At 52.5% G+C, this 17687-nt stretch overlaps 1 protein-coding gene across 2 annotated transcripts in view; it reads right to left on the bottom strand.

Annotated features, from left to right (window-relative positions):
• Positions 1–14964, bottom strand: part of SCARA5 (scavenger receptor class A member 5) — a 120118-nt gene extending 105154 nt beyond the window's left edge. Inside the window, exons 1-2 of one of the 2 annotated variants that reach the window (XM_032332327.1) lie at positions 14554–14964; positions 10427–10544 (exon numbers count right to left, since the gene is read on the bottom strand). In XM_032332327.1, coding sequence (XP_032188218.1) covers positions 10427–10538 — 112 coding nt within the window. In that variant the 5' untranslated portion in view covers positions 10539–10544; positions 14554–14964. The remainder of the gene's footprint in view (positions 1–10426; positions 10545–14553) is intronic. The other variant, XM_032332328.1, reaches the window with a different exon arrangement.
• Positions 14965–17687: the final 2723 nt, after the last annotated feature.

Raw genomic sequence — 17687 nt, 5'->3', positions numbered from 1 at the left:
TTCCTAGGCCAGCCACACGCTCATCCCCGGACACCTGTCTCATGCCTCCTCCTCCATCTTCACTTTTGCTTTCCCAGTTAAGAAAACAGAAGCAATGAGAAGAAAGCTTTCTTTAAACTCTCCCCACACCATAACCGCTGACCTAGGTCCAGGTCCTAGCACTCTGCCTTCCCTTTGGTCACTGTAGTCGAACCGTGTGTTCTCTTGACTGAGCCAACAACCCCTGACTCACATCAGATTCCTTCTTATACTTTCTCAAGGTTATAATTCCAGAATGTCTAATTAGCCAGTGTTTCTCTCTGCAGAGCATCAATCCGTTGCACAAACCATACTACTTCTTCCATCTTAAAATAAAACAAAATGCGTTCTTAATCTCCATTCCCCTCCACTTCTGTCGTCTTGTACAGCAGAACTTCTTGGAAGAATCGCAAGTACACACTGCATTCCGTTCTCTTCCTGTTCTGTCCTGAACCCACTCCATTCAGCCTCCTCCCATCTAACTTTGCCAGAATCGCTCTTGCCAGGTATAAGGGGCTGAATGGTGTCCTCCCCAAACTCCTGTGTTAAAACCCTCGCCCCTACTGCCTCAGAATGTGACTGTATTTGGAGACAGGGTCTTTAAAGAGATTATGTTAAAATGAGGCTGTTAGGTTGGGCCCTGATCCAATTTGACGGGTGTTCTTATAAGAAGAAAGGCAGACACACAAAGAGACACCAGGAGCATGTGTGCACAGAGAAAAGACCACAAGAGGACACACCAACAAGGGAGACAGCTGCAAGTCAAGGAGAGAGGCTCCAGAGGAACCGACCCTGCCTGTACCGTGGTCTTAGACTTCCAGTGCCCAGAACCGTGAGAAAATCAATGGCTATTGTTACGCGGCCCAAGCTGACTAATACGTCAGGTCACCATGGATCTCCAATGGCTCAGTCTGATGGTCAATGCTTAGTGCTCCTTCAATTTGACCTTTCAGCAACACTGGCACCGTTGGTCACACTTCTACTTGGTTGCATTTCCAGGGCTCAACACTCATATGATTCTTTCATTCGCTGTTCCTTTTCAGCCTCCTTTGCTGCCCCCTCATGTCCTGAGCTCTCAGGCCTTTCAGCATGGTGCTCAGCAGAGCCCCTTCCCTGGACCTCCTCTCGTTTCCCACACACTGTCCATCCGTCAGCACTAATCTAAACACTGTGTGGCCTCCCCCCTCCTCCACTGCTTTCACCACTATGGAGGCACAGAATTTCTCACCTAGATTACCTGACCTGACTCTACCTGACATTCCCCACTACCACCCGGCTGAGTCTTTCCCCCACCTCCGGGCCAGGCACTGGGAAAGCAGAGTCTGCATTGGGTCTTCACTCTCTCAATCAAGCCAGACTTAATCCACTGCACCTTGGCTTCTCCCCCGACCCACCGAAATGGCTCAACAGAGGTAATGCTGGAAAAATCGAATGTGCTCCTGCAGCTAGAGTGACCATTTAAAAATGGAAATCTCCTTTCATTTTTTGGAAACCCTTTGCTGGCTTCCTATTGCCTCTGGAGACCCAAATTCCTATGGATTTGACAGAAGACCTTCCATGACTTTAGCTTCAATACAATTAAGAGTGTGGGCGGTAGAGTCAGTTAATCCTGATTCCAATCGCTATACATTGAATGTTTGTATCCCCCCAAATTCATCTGTTGCAGCCAACATGATGATACTTGGAGGAAAGGCCTGTGGGAAGTGATCAGGTCATGAGGGTCAAGTCCTCCTGAATAGGATCAGGGCGCTTATGGGAGAGACCGCAGAGGGCTCCTTCTCCTCACCCACTGCGTGAGGACACTAAGAAGATGGTCATCCATGTAGAGGCCATCTAAGAGGGTCTTCTTCACCAGCACAGAATCTGCCTGTGCCTTCAACTTGGACCTCTCACCTCCAGAGTGAGAAACAAATGTGTGTGGTTCATACGCCACCTGGTCTGCGTGGGACTGCCATGGCAGCCCCAGTGAACAAAGACACCAGTCCCTCCTAACTGTGAGCTCAGGCAATTTACCAGGTCTCCGAGCCTTGCTTTCTTCTTGTATCACTTGGCTATAATAATGGGACTCATCTCACTGGCTGACGTAAGGATCAGATGAGCTCATACCTGTCAAATGCTCAGTGCCTGGCCTAGCAGAGCTCAAAAAAGTGAATGTCCAGGACCTCCCACCACTGTCCCTCCTCAGCCTGAGCTCTGTGCTACCTCCCTTGACTGGGTAAGCCTTCTCTGCCCTTTCTAGCAGGCGTACTGCTCTCTGCCCTTCCATATTTCACTCCAGCGGCTATCCTCACAGGGCGCTTTCTTTCCTCCCCTGGGCCCACGTAGGCACGCTTCTTCTCCCTCTATCGACACTTTGCACCCAATTCCATTAGAGCATGAATCAAATTATAATGCAGGACTGGTCTTCCTGTCTGTGTCTTCAGGGGACTTTAAGCCCCTTGGGGGCAGGAACCATGACCTTTTATTTCCGCATGCACCAGCAGTACCATAAAACCTGCCCTCTTAGGATGAATAAAGTCACTGTTGCTTTTGTCTTAAATTCACCTCTTTAAGCATTCCTTCACCTGGTACTTACAGATTTGGTGAACAGGGATGCACGCATTCATTCAACAAGCAACAGTACCTGCCATACGCAAGACACAGTGCTGGGCATCCTGTGTCTACGGTGTCTTGTGTCTAGGTGTTCATGTTGGGCATATTAAGATGCATTCAAAGCAGAAAGCATTTGCACTCAAGGGGCTTATGGTCCAGAAGGACTCAAGTGGACACAGCTGCAGCAGCACAGTATGAATAGAAGGGCTGACAAGGACCATGAGGGCCTGGGAAAGAGAAAGAGAGAAGCTGGGTCTTCTAGATTCAAGGGGCAGCAGTCATGCTGTTTATTGTTTGACACCAGGAAGCAATACCAGATAAACTTGGGAACAAGGTGACTTGTTCTTGAAGCTGACTGTCCTAGAGACTGAGAACACAGAATGTGGAGGAAGGAGGGTGCCTTGGGCAGACCCCAGGGCAGAAGCAGAAAAATAGAGGGATGCAACCGTATTTTTCCTATGATCAAACATGGATGGAGGGCTCTGGATATATCAGGTATTGTTGAAAGGACCTGATGTGGAGTTACTCAGGTAGCCCTAACAATAACCCTGGGTTGGGGGCTATTATCTCACAGGCTAGAGGAGGGGAAGCTGAGGCTAAGGACGGGCTTGGAGTTTCCTAGCCAGCACGCAGCAGAGCTGGGGTTGGAAGTCAGCCTGTGGATTTGGGTTGTGGGGTTTCACCACCATGCAGTGCCATCCCCGCAATGGAGAAGACAAGATCATTAAGGATGTTAAGTTTGGACTGGGGTGCCTGGGACGAGTGAGGCTGTATCTGCTCTGTACCAACCACGTGGTCCAAACCCCGAGTGTCTTTCCCACCGGATCATCTCTAGGTGAGTAAACTTTGCTTATGGATCCATGTCTTGCTGGCCTACCATGGGGGCGGGGGGAGGAGCAGGGGACGGACTAACCACAGTGACAGTGCAATGACACAGGACAGGACCATGTCTCATGCCTCCTGGCCCCTCTCCCTGCATGTAGCCAGGACAAAGCCCCTGTAGGGGGCCTGCAAAGCACCTTTCTCATTGAAAGATGAGGACAAAAAAAAAAAAAAAAAATGAATGAGTGAATGAATGAACAAGGGAATGAAGGCCAAGAACATCTGAGCAGGGTCTCTGAGTGGGGAGAAGTGGGTGATGCGATGAGGAATCACCATGCCCGGTCAGCACCCTTACTCAGGGCACATTGTGCAGCTTCCTTCCCACATGTGGTGCTGCTGACACACAGACCTCCTCTCAGCACCCCCACTCTGGAGTGTGTCAGGCCAGGGGTCGGGTCGGCACCATTCCCCTCAGAGCCATCCTCCCTGCCCTCACTCCCTAGAGTAACGGTGCATGGCACGCCACGGTTAGGGGCTGGGGGCTTGGGTGAGAGAAAGGAGGGGAGGGTCCCTTTGTGTCCCCTTATATTGGAAGGAGCCCTTGGGGCCTCTGGGCTCCTCTCACTCTTCCCTCCACAAGACACTAGCCTCCATCCAGGGACACTGAAACTCATCCCTTGATTCTTCTGGTGGCAAACCTCAGGAAGGCCCTTGGGAGCCTTCTGCCTCTGATCAGGGTGGGGAATGGATAGACTCACACATGCCCCAGAACCAGCAGCCCTCAGGGTCCAGAACATTGCCTACTGATTCTACTAGCTGGGGACCAGGACTAAAAGACTTTGCTCAATTTCCCCGAAAATCCAGGCTTCACGAGGGATCCCACTAACCAAAACTCTGCTTTCTTCAGCAGAAGGTAAAAACCAGCCTTAAGACACCCTAAGAAGTAATGTGGGTGTCTCCGGGAGACCCTGGGGTCAGGGGGGACCGCAGTTGCGCCTGACCTCCTCTTTCGCCCTCCTTCCTCCTCACTTCCCCAGGATTTACAGGGGACTCCCCAAAGGGCAGGGAAGTGAAATGTGTATCTTGAGTCTACCGTGCACAAGGCGCTTTACGTGGGTTATGTCACCGGATTCTCCCACGGCTCTCATGAGGTAACATCCCCATTTTGTAGATGGGGACACTGAGGATTAGAAAGTCCAGGCCCCGGTGAAACAGATGGCCCAGTCAAAATAAGACACTTTATAGGATTTAATCAAGGAATGTGTGCAAAGCGTGGCCAGGGTGTGAAATGCCCACCATGGCTGTGCCCTCTGGATGCAAGCACCCCAGCCCCCACGGTCAAGGAGCGGAAGAGCTGCTGGACCCTGGAAGGAGAAAACCGTGCGGAGAGAGTGGCTGATATGGGGCAGTGACCTTGGGTGGGAGAACACTGGCAGCCCAAGGGTGACCCCTTAAGGCAGGCCCTGGGGAATAAATATTCTGCCTTCCCTGTCTTCCAGCCTTCCACCTCCTGCCGGGGCTGCTCCCCAATGGCCGACCCAGCGAGGCAGAGCACCGGGTGAATGGTGGCCTAGGGGAATGAAGGAGTGGGGCGCAAAACACAACACCCTTGCACTGAGCCCAGACCGGCCAATCTGCAATGTCCACACGCCTGTCACCTCTCCAGGCCTTTCCCCATCATACGGAGGGACAGCCCGTTTGGGCAAGAGAGACCCCGCATCCAGACCCAGCCTGGCCGCCCCCGGGGAACACGGACGGATAAAGCCCTGCGTCGCTGCACCAGTTAATCCTAGGCTCTCCTCCTGCTCCGCGGCGGGACTCTCCAACCTGTAGAGGGCGGTGACCCTCCACAGCCGAGGCTCTAGCCAGACCCGCCCAGGAAACCCACCCCTGCCCCTGGGCGGCTTCCCGCCAGCGCTAAGACGCGCCAAGATGCACCAGGGCGATCTGATTGGTGAGAAGGCAGATGAAGGGGTTCCCCGAGGAGAATAATTGAATTCCGGCACGGGGGCCTCGGCCCTCCACTCCGGGAGCAGCCTGGCTGCAGGCGTCGGGGCGAGGCCAGGAGCATGTGTAACTCATTACCTCCGCGAGCCTCCCATTTGCGGCCGCCGGATGACGCCGCGAGCGTGGTGGAGTGTCTGAGGCCACGGGGTGAGCATGACTACAATATTTTTCTGACACTAACACCTCTCTCTGGCCCTCAGGAAGGGCCGTGGAGGAGTCAGGCCCGGCCAACCACCACCCACACGCGCCCTCCGCCTTCTCCGCCTCCCTGCGCCAGACTGAGGAGGCCTACAGCTACGCAGGCAGGAAAGGAAAGGCTGCACCACCCGGGAAGGTGAGAGCGGAGGGAAGAGGGGAGAGGGGCAAGCAGGTCCAGCTGGCCCCCTTTTGGGTTTCTGTTCACAGGGAGGTAGAAGTGGTCGTGGAGGTCACGGGAGGCTGGGCGCGGGGACCCTGGAGGTCGCATTCTGCCATCAGCCCTTCCGGGCAATTCCAGGGAGACAGGTGGAAGGGAAGCTATTCCCCTGGGGTGGCACAGAGGGGGCCCTGCCCTGCCCTTGGGGCCTGCCTGTCAACAGGGGGCTCAGATGGGGAGACCGACAGCTCAGACCCAAGGGAGCAGGCAGGGTCCTGAGACATGGCCCCACAAGGGGTGCAGAGGGGGGAGTGGTCCCTAGACGTGGGGAAGCAGGGACTGTGGGCCTGAAGGGTGTGGCAATGCACAATTCGGGAACTGGGCCAGACGGCCTCTTAGGGAGGGGGCAGAGGAACCAAGGCAGGTAACAGCTCCTTCCCCTCTCTTCTCACCTGCTACAGGGAAAGAAGGGGAGAGATAAAGACAGGGTGGGAGGGAAAGAGAAGACAAGTTAGGAAAGGGGGGAGGGAGAGGAGGGGAGGGGGCGTCTCCGTGTATTACCCCTGAAATAACAAGTTGAGGCCCTAATGTCTTTAAAGTCTCACCTGCATTCAAGTCTGAGTCACACCTTAATATCTGGGCTGCATTTTTGCTACTTTGCTTCAGCAGATCCTAATAACCCCAGGGCTACTAAAGGAAAGTAGATGAGGAGGAGAGGAGACACTCACCTCTCCTCCTCATCTACTTTCCTTTAAGGGGAAAATCCTGGAAGGGACTCAGAGCCCTGCAAGACCTACCAGACGTTACTGTTTAAATCTACTCAGGGCCCATAAGGCAGCTCAGGCCTCCCTCCCTTTCCCCATCTCGGCCCCCCTCTGCTTTCCAGTCAGCCTCCCTCACCCTCTCCAGTTACACTGTCCAGAAATGAGGATCAAAGAACAAAATCCTGGGGAAACAGATAAAATCTGTCTTGAATTTCCCCAAGTCAGAGCTTACTGGTTTCCTCTTAGAAATGAAAGGGGTGGGGGAGTCAAACCAGAAACCCATGAGATTAGGTGGCTGATTTCATCTCAACACTGGGGTCTCTGGGTTCCTCACACCGACCCCCCATCCTCATGCCTGGAGGCCAGATCACTGAAGAGTGGGGGAGACCAGACAATTAGAGATCAGGCTGAGGATGTATTTGTTTTGCCACCTTTAGATTTCAAGGACCCAATGTCCATTCATTGAAGAATTAGCAAGCACCTACTCTGTGCCAGGCTTAAGAGCCATCAATGAACAAAACCGAGGTGCCTGCTTTTGTCGAGCCTATATTCTTCCCTCAAGGAACAGCCAAGGAATATAAACATAATAAAATAAGAATTACATAATGTGTTAGGGGGGAATAGGACTGTGGGAAAAAGGAAAAAGAGAAGCAAGGGCCAGGAGTGCAAGGGGACAGGAAGCCTGATGGGGAAGGTGATATTTGAGCCAAGACTGGAAGGAGGTGGAAGAGCAACCTTCCAGGGAGCACAGGCCCAAGTGAGTATGCCAGCAGGGTCAAGGTGAATGTCCGTAGCCTCCTTGGCTACTGTTAGCACCTGAGTTATTACTCTCATTGAGGGGGGATGTTTTGAGAGCTTTCTCGGGGCAGCATCATGTTCCGATTTAAGTTTTCAAAGGACCACACCCTGAATGCAATGACCAGATCTGTTTCGACACACAGAATTCTAGAACTGGACAGAACCTCACAGAGACCTCCCCTCTGCCCTGCCCCCATTTGGCAGATGAGGACACTGAGGTCCAGAGAGGGATGTGACCCAGTCAGGTCACACGGCCCTGGAAGGGTGAGTCAGCCTCCACCTCTCATCTTCCAACTTGTGTCTGTATTTCAGGGGTGCCAGGCCTCAGGACACCCCTGAGGATTCTTACTGGCAGAGCTCTAAAACTGTTCTCTGATGGGATCTCTGCCCTGCTGAGGTGCCTGGAAAGCACAGTTGCTGAGACTACTATTATTTTCAGTGCTTTTGGTCCAAATGGTCTTTTTAAATCTGGGGTACAGAAAAAGAGAGAGAAAGATGATGTAAGGGGTATGAGGCCTGGTGATGCTTCCAACCCTTGGCCTCTCCCTGCCCTGGGGTCCCTGCCCTGCCCCAACTGGCACCCCAGGCTGGCCCTAATAGTCCTCCAGACTCCCCGACTGTGCTGTACCCCAGTTCTTCCTTGCCAAGCCAGTCCTCTTTCCTGAGGGGCTGGTAGGGAGTAGGCAGGATCAAGGATACGAAAGCCAGCTTGGTCTGTGCAGATGGAGGAGTGCTGAGCACTGGCCAGTGACCCGGCCTTCCCAGAAGACAGGAACCTGACAGAAACACTGACCTGGCTTGATGTGACACAGCTGGTGGCTCCCTTCCCCACCCTCCTCTTCTATTACAAAATTGTGTTCAGTCTTTAAAGCCTTTTCTGGAAAGACCTCTCCTAACTTCAGTACCCAAGTGTTCTCCTTATCCATGGGGGATACTCCCGAGACTCCCAGTGGATGCCTGAAACCACCAAGGGTACCAAACCCTGTATGTAGTCTGTTTTTTTCCTATTTACACACACTGTGATAAAGTTTAATTTCCAGGTCTGGCATAGCAGGAGATTCACAACAACAATAATAAATAGAACGTTCATAACAGTATGCTGTAATAAGTTATGTGAATGTGGTCTCTCTTTCTCCATTAGTATATCTTATTACACTGCACTCACCTATCTTCTTGTGATGAGGCTAAAATGGCTATGTGATGAGATGAAGTGAGGTGAATGACATAAGGCACCGTGATGGCATTAGGTTGTGACTGGCCTTCTGATAAAAGGTCAGAAGGAGGGTCATCTGCTTCCAGACCACAGTTTGGTGTGGAGAACAGACTGTGGAGAGCAAAACCACAGATAAAGTGGGGGACTACCATGCTGACACATATTTTTGCCTACTTTATGTTATGGGTAGTTGTCCCCAGGCCAGTCCCTTCCGCTGAGATCATAGCCCTTGGAGGGCAAGGATGGTTCGATTTTGCTTTAGAGCATCCTTGGCACCCCACCCGTGGCTTGACACATTGAAGATCCTCAAAATATGTTTGTTGAACGGAATTCAGAAGAAGAGCTACAGTGGTGGGCAGTTTACTAGGGCAGGCTGTGGGGGCTTATCGGTCATGAGCCCAAAGCTTGTCTCCTCTCCCTGCTGAGACTGTCCCTGATCCCTGCATCTCTGAGCTCCCCAACTTCCCTTCCAGCACTTGGTGCCTTTTAGGAGGAGACACGGTTACAGCAGGATGGGGAGGTGTTTCTGTCTTTGAGTAATTTTGAGACAAAGGCAGCTAGCAGAGTGGAGAGAAAACATGGTGTTTGAAAGAGCCTTGAATAAAGGCCTGCATAGTGGTTAATTCCTGTCAGCTCGACTGGTTACAGGGGCCAGGTGAAACATCATTTCTGGGTGTTCCCAGATGAGATTAGCATTTGACTTGGTGGGCTCAGTAGAGCAGATTGCCCTCCCCAGTGGGAGTGGGCCGCATCCAATCAGTGGAGGGCCTTTAGAGAGCAAAAGGCAGAGCAATTTGCTTTTTGCCTCCTGCCTGCCCACAGAGTTGGGACATAGCCTCTCATCTTCTCCAGCCCTCAAACTGCAGTTTACACCATTCGCTCCTCTGGTTCTCGGGCCTTCTGACACAGATCAAATTATACTGCCCACTTTCCTGGGTCTCCAGTCTGAAGTTGGAGATCGTGAGGCTCCTCAGCGTCCATAATCATGTAAGCCAATTCCTCATAATAAAACTTTGTATATACATATATATCCCCTTGGTTCCATTTCTCTGGAGAACTCTATGACAGCTTGTCTCTACCTAATTGGCCATAAGTCTTTATGAGACTCTTCTGTAAACTTCATTCTATTTAGCTTTGAAGTGGGAACAATGCTGCCCTCCCCTGTGCTCACTGCAAAAAGGAGTGTGTCTATTGATGTAGCAAGCATTTATTAAGCACCTACTAAGTGTCAAGCTTGGTCCTGGGTGTACAGGATTCCGTCTGCTGGCAAGGTGCTTTGGGCTTCTTTGGAGGAAGCATCCTTTAAATTTTCAGTCTTAGCAAATAACCATTTCCCACAGATGCAGTGGGTCACTGCATGGGGAACTCCCTCCTGCGGGCCTGATCTAGAGACTCAGACCTAGAGGGAGGCTGAGCACCTTGACGAGGTATGCTCTCTCCTCACAGATGCTTTGGGAAATGGACTGGGGGCTCCTCACCTGAGGTCTGGGCTCGCTAGCTCAGAAGCCTTTGCCTGACCCCAGCCTGACCCACTCAGAGGAGAGGAAGCCAAAGAGGCAAAAAGCCTGCCCTAGGAGTCAGGAGACTCAATGCTGGAATGCCTCTGTTACTGACAGCCTCTACGATCCTTAAACACCAGCCCCACCAGCTCACCTGTGAAATGGATACACATCTTGCAGGTCACAAAGATATGTAGAGATGTGTCAATTAAAAGACATTTCAAAGCATGAATTTCCACATAGGAAGTATTAGACTTGTGGGGGGTGGGGGGAGTCATTGCTGCCCTGGAGCAATGACAGGTTTGGGTATGGGGGCAGGGCAGGGCTTGCAGTGTAAGACGAAGCCAGATGCACTCACCGTCCTCACACAGGTTTAGCTTGGACAGGCTCCTGCCGTCAAAGGGCTCCTCAAAGATGGAGCTGGTGTCCCGGTCGCTCACCGTGTGCAGGTACATGGCTTTGTTCTCCATTCTGATCTGCAGCAGCAGCAGGAGGGACAGCGAAGGGAGAGGAGAGGGAGGAAGGGGGCGGGGAGAGAGAGAATAAACTATAGGCAGACAGAAATGAACACACCGAACAAGGCACCACCCATCCCCAAGATTCTGAGCCTGAACACCAGTAGTCCCTCATGTTCGGGTACCATCTACCAGGTCCTCAGAATCCCAAGTCTCCGCCAGCTTCCTCGGTGCTTGGGAAGGCCGAGGCCCTTTGGACCTTTCTGATCACTGGATCCATCCATTTGTCTCAACAGCCCTTGGTTGGGGCCAGAACCTGAGCCAGAGGGGCCCTGAGGGCCATGCTCGGTAGGGCCTGGAGGGGCCTCTTGACCCCAGTGGAGTGATCTCCTAGCCTCTGGAAATTTGAGCACATTATAGAGACTTGGCTCCTGCTCTGTGCTGCAAATGTGTGACCAGTCTGGCATGTTCCAAAGGAGCTGGGGTGCTGCTCCCACTTTGGGGTGCTGGAGCTGCTACAGTGGGACCGCAGCAGGGATTCGTCTCCCAAGCAAGCCCGAGGAGCAGGCAGCCTTGGTGGAGTCCCCCGGACACTGAGACCCGGGGAGGGGCCAGAGTCTGCATGGGCTCCTGAAGCCAGGTCACTGGGGCTCAGAGGCTACCCCATGGTGTTCTAGGAATGTACCCATTGACTCTGGAGAATGGCATCGGATTTGAAGTAAACAGCACCATTTCCGGAGTGTATACAATGCCATCCCATTTTGTAATATATACACGTGTCCTGAGTAGGTGACAAGAAAGATTGTATTTGGAGATGTTCCGGGTTGTTCTGTATCAGAAGACTCTGGTGGGGATTGTGGGGATTTTGTGCTTATTTTTGTTTGCTGGATATTCTGGGTTTTCTACAACGTGTTTGCATTCTTTGTGTAATAAGAAAAACCTACTCTGGGAGCCAAATTAAAAAGTGTTTATTTAACATAAAACACTTGCTACTCTCTTTTTTTTCCACATATGCTCAGTGATTTGACAAATTACTTTCTAATTTCAGCTCTGTTCCAGCCATAAGTTTAGCTTGACCTTTGGTCCTGATGCTCTTGGACTCTCTGGATATTGAACTAAAAATCCATTTTTAAGAGCAAATTCTTTGGAAGATAAAAGCTGCTGGGAGGATGAATGGGTCCCAGGACTGGTGTGGAGCAAATTCAACTCTGAGACCCAGAGAGCGGAGCCAGGGGTCTATTGCTTGAGAAAAGATGACAGGGACCTAGCAGGTGGCATGGGGGGGGGAGCACAATGCCTGAAGGGAGCAGCCAGTCGGTTCCTCTTTGGAGGCAGTGGGACAGGAGGCATCGGCATCGTGTCAGTAAACACAGATAATCAAAGAGGAGCCTGGCTGAACCGCTCTGGCAGGCAGAGTCAAACCTAAACCCCTTATTTTCATGGCTTGACGTTTGTCTCCAGAGACCTCTGACTTCAGGGCGGGCCAGCTGCCATACAACTGTCCTTCCGATGGCCCAGGAAGGACGGACAGGGGCTTCTTCAAGTAAGGAGATGCCGCATGGGCTGCACGGGGTGTGCACATGCGCACACGCACGCACGGGCGGGCAGGGTGTTCATAGCCTCTGTGGGCCTTTTCTTCCAGCCTGCAGGAGACGGGGGCAGCGGGAGCTCGCAGCTCTGCCAGGATCTCCCCTCCCTGCCCCAGGGGTTCCCTGGAGCCCCCAAACCTCTCCCACCCAGCTTCTCTGTGCTGCAGTAATGTCCGGCTTGCTAACCTCCCAACACCCGTGCTCCATCCAAGTTCTCCACCCACTGTGAGCCTCTAGGTGGAGCCCCCTGAGCGACTCCGCTGCTGCTGCTAAGCTGCAGGGGACCCTCCCTTGTTTCATAAGCACTAAGTGCTGCACCCCTCCCTCTGGCCTGGGGAGCTGCAAAGCAGGAGGCCAGTGTCTCCTCTGCAAGCGATAATCCTCTCTCTGCCAAAGGCAACAGGCGCTGCTGCCCAGAGGTCTGCTCGGTGGGGTGCTGCCATGCTGGCGGTGGGGGTATGGAGATGAGCTCGGGCCAGGATAGCCCCATCTTCATTTCCACCTTCCCCTCTGCTGATCAGCCCCTGGGCCACAGTTGGAATGCATGGCTCCTTATCTGGAATGCGTCTATAGGGCGGCCCCTTCTCTACCCTTCTCCCCACCCCTGGGCTGGTGGAGCAGGAGCCCTGGGGAGCCTGTTGAGAAGAGAGGCCCCGGCCGAGCAGAGGCCAGATGTGAGTGAGATGAGATTGGAAGTGTTCGGCCAGCTCTGCTAATGTTTGTTACTTGGGAAGGAAACCTAAGAATGTTCTATCTGCCCCAGGTTTTATTTTGAGCTATTTTTCTTTCTTGGGAAATGAGGGACAGGAATTTGAACCCTTCGATCATTGGTCTTACTGCCTTTGGGGCCAAGTTTGTGCTCTCAAGCAAGGTGCAAACTCACTGCCAAGTGTGGTGATAATAGAGACGATGTATACGCCTTGCGTGTGCTCATGCCCCGTTGTCATCTGGGATCTCTCCGCCCCCCTCCCCGGCCCCTGCTAGGGGGTCAGGGAGCATCAGTGTGTTGCTCCCGCTTTAAAGATAAGCCAATCCAGGCCCCAAGAGGCAAGAGCCAATGATGTCAGGCAAGGGTGAGGCACCAGGGAAAGGCGTCCCACCCAGGGCACGGACCCAGCCACAGGGCTGTTTCGTCCAGAAAGCATGTATTTGTCCCTCTCAGGAGCCACCTTTAGGGGTTCCAAACCAGGCAGTGAAGAGGGTCAGTGGGAGCCCTGGGGCCAAGGAAAGGATCTGAGAGCAGGAAGGGAGGGGACCAGGATAGTAGAAACATGAGCAGGGTGTGGATGCCAAAGTGACATAAGGAGAAATCTCGAGGAGCTTGGAATTTTGTGTTTCAAGTCAAAGGATGGGGCCTTCCTCCCCCAGGGACGGGACACCTTACTGCCCTCTTAGGGATGTCGTGATGCTCCATAGACATCCATAGCTTCACCCCATCAGGTCTGGGTGGGGTGGGCGGGGTGCTCAGAGGATACGGGGTCCTGTCCTGGAGTCCCTTCCTACTCCTCGGGAACCTGGCCCAATCCGCTGAGCTCGTTCAGCCTCAGGTCATCACCTCTGGGAAGGGGAGAAGCGCATCTGCCAGCCACTCAGCTATTTCTAGCCTCCGGTCAATAGTGCACAGGGAAGGGCTTTACGAGCAAGGGTCCACAGCAAGTTGGAGCTGGGAGTCCAGAGAGAAACACCCCCCCACCCCCAACCCTGGCATCTTCTGATCCTGCCAAGTAGTTAGTGAGGGGAGAGGGGCACGGTCTCTAAGTTCCTGAGGCTTCCCTCCTGCCAGTCAGGCCCCAAAACAGTGCTCTTTGGGGTTCCCTTTGCAAACAACAATCACGAATACGGACCAGAGCGAAATCTGGACCCTTCAGGGCAAGTCACTCTTGGGGAGCTGAAGGGTTCCATCGATTCTTCCTGCTGAAGGTGGCATGAACCTCACCTGTTGCTGCAGAGACAGGGTGTCTGGGTTCCAGCATCTGACTCTGCTGGGCTCGCATCTTCTCTTTGAATGGCACCGAAACCAAGTAAAAATCAGGGGGCCCTCTCCGCTAACAGTTCCCCTAAATCAGAACCCGAAGCTGGAAAGGTGCAGATGTTAAGCTCTCCCTTCACACGTCCCACCAGTGGTACGCACAATGCACACACACTTCACACACTTAGCCGCACAGTCGGCTCCCGCCATAGGCTCCAAGATGTGACACCGACCAGGCAGAGTTGCCACTAAAGCAATGGCGTCTGCAAATCCAGTCTCACACAGGCTGCATCCCCACAGGCCCACAGCTGGAACCTTCCCACCTGCCGCTGCGACCTCGGGCTGCACATCCTGAGATGCCTGCACGCAGCGCCCTGCTCCAAGGGCCACATCCAGGTCCCCCACAGCTGGGGGACCCTGCCTCTGGGACACTAGGCTCAGGTGCCAGGACAGAGTTAGTGCCAAGACTCACCTGAGCGCCGCCCGCGGAGGCCGCAGAAGCGCGGGTCTGCTCAGTTCCCGGGATTCGCCATGGTGACCGAAGAGCTGGCCGCTGTCACTGCACTGAGACCCAGGCAGCCCCGCACAGCTCGTCCCCACAGCCAGCCAAAGCCAGACGGAGGCATAGAAAGAGGCTGCCCCGGTGCTCAGTCACTTGTCTCAGGGGTCACTTCTCCAGGAGGGTCAGGGCAGGAGGCAAGACTCAACCCTGGGGCCTGAGTCGGGCCTGTGGTTGGGGAGTCCCTGTGTTGTTGGTGCCTCGCCTCAGTGAGCCACAGGCAGCGCTCAGGAGGTGTTCTGTGGAGGCACCAGCGGCCGTTCTAGATGCTGACTGAGATGGGAACTGCAGCTGCTTGGGCCGCCGCCGGTCTTTATAAATACAAAGTTCTGGGAGCAGTCGCGGAAGCTCCCCTGGGGTCTGGAACACATCCCCCCTCTGGTGGCCAATCTCGGCATTGCAGCCCCGCCGTCCTCCCGGCCCAGTCCAGAGCCGGGAAATCCGCCTCCGCTACGGACTCCGCACTCCTCACCTAAAACCCCACACAGAAGAATTTTTGGAAAGCTTCTACAGGAATGGCAGCTAGACCTGGCTCAGAAGCCACGCAAGAAACCAGTCTTACAAACTGATTTATAGGACCGAATTTGCATTGCTCAATTCATTCACCAAACTTGGCTTAGAATGAATTTATGTATTTTTCTGTGGTCACATCCACCCACAAAGGACACAGACTGGCCACACTGGAGCTCTGCAGAAGAGTGTTCTGTGAGTGCCGCAGGAACTCCGCAAAGACAGTCTCAAGGCACCTTGGTAACAAAGCCAGCGCTTAGGGAGCCGTGACACTGCACAAGGACTTGGGGATACTGGAGTAAGAAGGGCTCCCTGACCTCAAGGGGGTTGCAATCCAGGAAGAGGGGGCCCTCAGGCACAAATAACTGTAAATCTAAGCAGGACCAAAAACATTTTCAAGAGGCAATCTCTCCAAAATGTTAAGAGAGTAATTACATTCAGATTGGGGTGGCGACAGGGAAAGGTGTCGGGAAAATTACAAAAATAGTTTGAGCCACTGGCCAGCACTATCAATTTACAAGGCACCCCCACGCCAGCTCCCTTCCACCCCCACCCCCCCTCCCCACCCTGAGGATAGAGCTCTAAAGGTAATGGTCACGAAGACACCCCCCTCCATTGATTGGTTAAAAATTCAGTCTCAATACTAGAAGGTCAGACCTCGTACAAGAGGGCAGTTTGCCAAGGCTCAGCCTTCCCCACAGTGCAGCTGCCAACCCACAACTGAGTCAGAAATGTCCTCATCATTTTTAGTGACTGAACCTTCCGACCACCTCTGGGAAGCAGCTCTGATTTGAGGCTCCGTTTCACAGAGGGAAAACATAGGAGTAGCAATAATAATAAAATAGCTAGGGGATGAGATGAAGGAGCAGACAGGAGGGGGGGGCTAAGGGTAGGGGAAAGGGAGAGGCAGGAAGTGGAAGAAGACACTTTAGAATCTATACCATGTGTTAGGCCATTCAGAGGGCTTTCCATGTATTAACCCTGTGAGGTAGGTCCTGTTATTATTTCCACTTGCAGAGACAGAGACACTTAGTAACTTGTCCAAGGTCAAACAGCATAGAGCATCAGAGCTGGATTCTGCCCTAGGCAATGTTTCAGTACCCTAACCATGAAAAAGTATCCTTTAGTTACCCATCAATGCACAAACCTCCCTAGGAATGCAATCTTAAAAACAGCAAGAACTGTGCTCAACACGTTCTATCCACTGATCTTTGATGTGGGGATGTGCCTATTGGCAAGAAATGCCTGTGGGTTAGTAAGACCTCGGTGATGTCCTCCTTCCCCTAAAACAAAGAATACTTTTTAATACTCCCACACTGGTGTGCCCTCCCTTGGAGGGAGGGCAGGAGACTGTAACATTTCAGGAGGAGCAAAGCTTATCCTTTTAAACCCTGTAGCTTCAGGCAAAGGGCCATTTCTGTCTTTTGTTTCTGGTTCACTGCACTTCTTATAGTGGTAAGATTTGTCCATGTTGTTGCATATACAGTGGTTCCTTCTTTGATTTTTATTTTGTGCTGAGTAATATTCCATAGACCACAATTTGCTTATTCCCCTATTGAAGAGCATTTGGGCTGTTTCCGATCTTTGTCTGCTCTGAGTACAGCCACCCAAACAAGCAAGGGCACATTTGATAGTGAAGTACAAGAATGACCCGCAGGCCAAGTTTTCTAATGGCTGAGAGTCCTTCAGACGGGTGGTAGCTCAAATGACACCTCCTTGTCACCTAAAATCAGAATGGCCCCAAAACTGTTTTGTTTCCATTCAATCACAGAAGGCATTTATAATAGGCATTTCCCCCCCAGAAAGTATTATGAAAATGTGATTGCATTGAAGGAGAGTTGAACACACTTCTGACTCTGGCTGTGGAAGCCAGTCAGGCCCACCGAAACACAGTCCATATGCTCACTTTTCCTGCAGTCTTTGAATGATTTCATTTGATTGACCCATTAACTTTCTAGGGTGGAGGTGGGGAGGGAGTTATCATCCCCTGTCTCCGTAGGGAAGAACTGAGCAGTGTTGAACCTGAATGGCACAATGCTGGGCTCCTGGACACAACATCCACAACTGTCCTTGACCTCCAGAGCATCTACATCTGCAAGGAATGCTTCCATACATTCCATTATTCATTCAACAAACATCTGTTGTGTACCTTTAGGCAGTGTATTCCAAATCTTCTTACGAACATGAATTAGACCCAGAGCCCATCCTTCAGCATCTGGCCCAGGGGTCAGAGTCCGTCAGAGTCAGACTAGTGGCCTAGTCACTCTAATATTTTTTACCTGAAGTCGGAGTCTGTAATTCCTGCTCTCTGTGCCTCTCCATGGACACCAACCGATCTCTGCCTGGTGGATTTCCGTGGGCAGTTCCATGTGCCTGGAATGACTCCCCCAGATATTTGCAAGTCTCACTCCTTTGCATCCCTCCAGCCGTTTCTCCAATGTCACCTTCTCAGGGAAGCTAAACCTAGTGGTCCAGTTTCAAATTGCTGTCTACCCCTGAGCACAGCTAATTCTCCTTACCCTGTTCCACTTCATTTT

Source organism: Mustela erminea, chromosome 2 (assembly GCF_009829155.1).
Source record: "Mustela erminea isolate mMusErm1 chromosome 2, mMusErm1.Pri, whole genome shotgun sequence".
NCBI lineage: Eukaryota > Metazoa > Chordata > Mammalia > Carnivora > Mustelidae > Mustela > Mustela erminea.
This window is presented reverse-complemented; position numbering and strand designations above follow the sequence as displayed.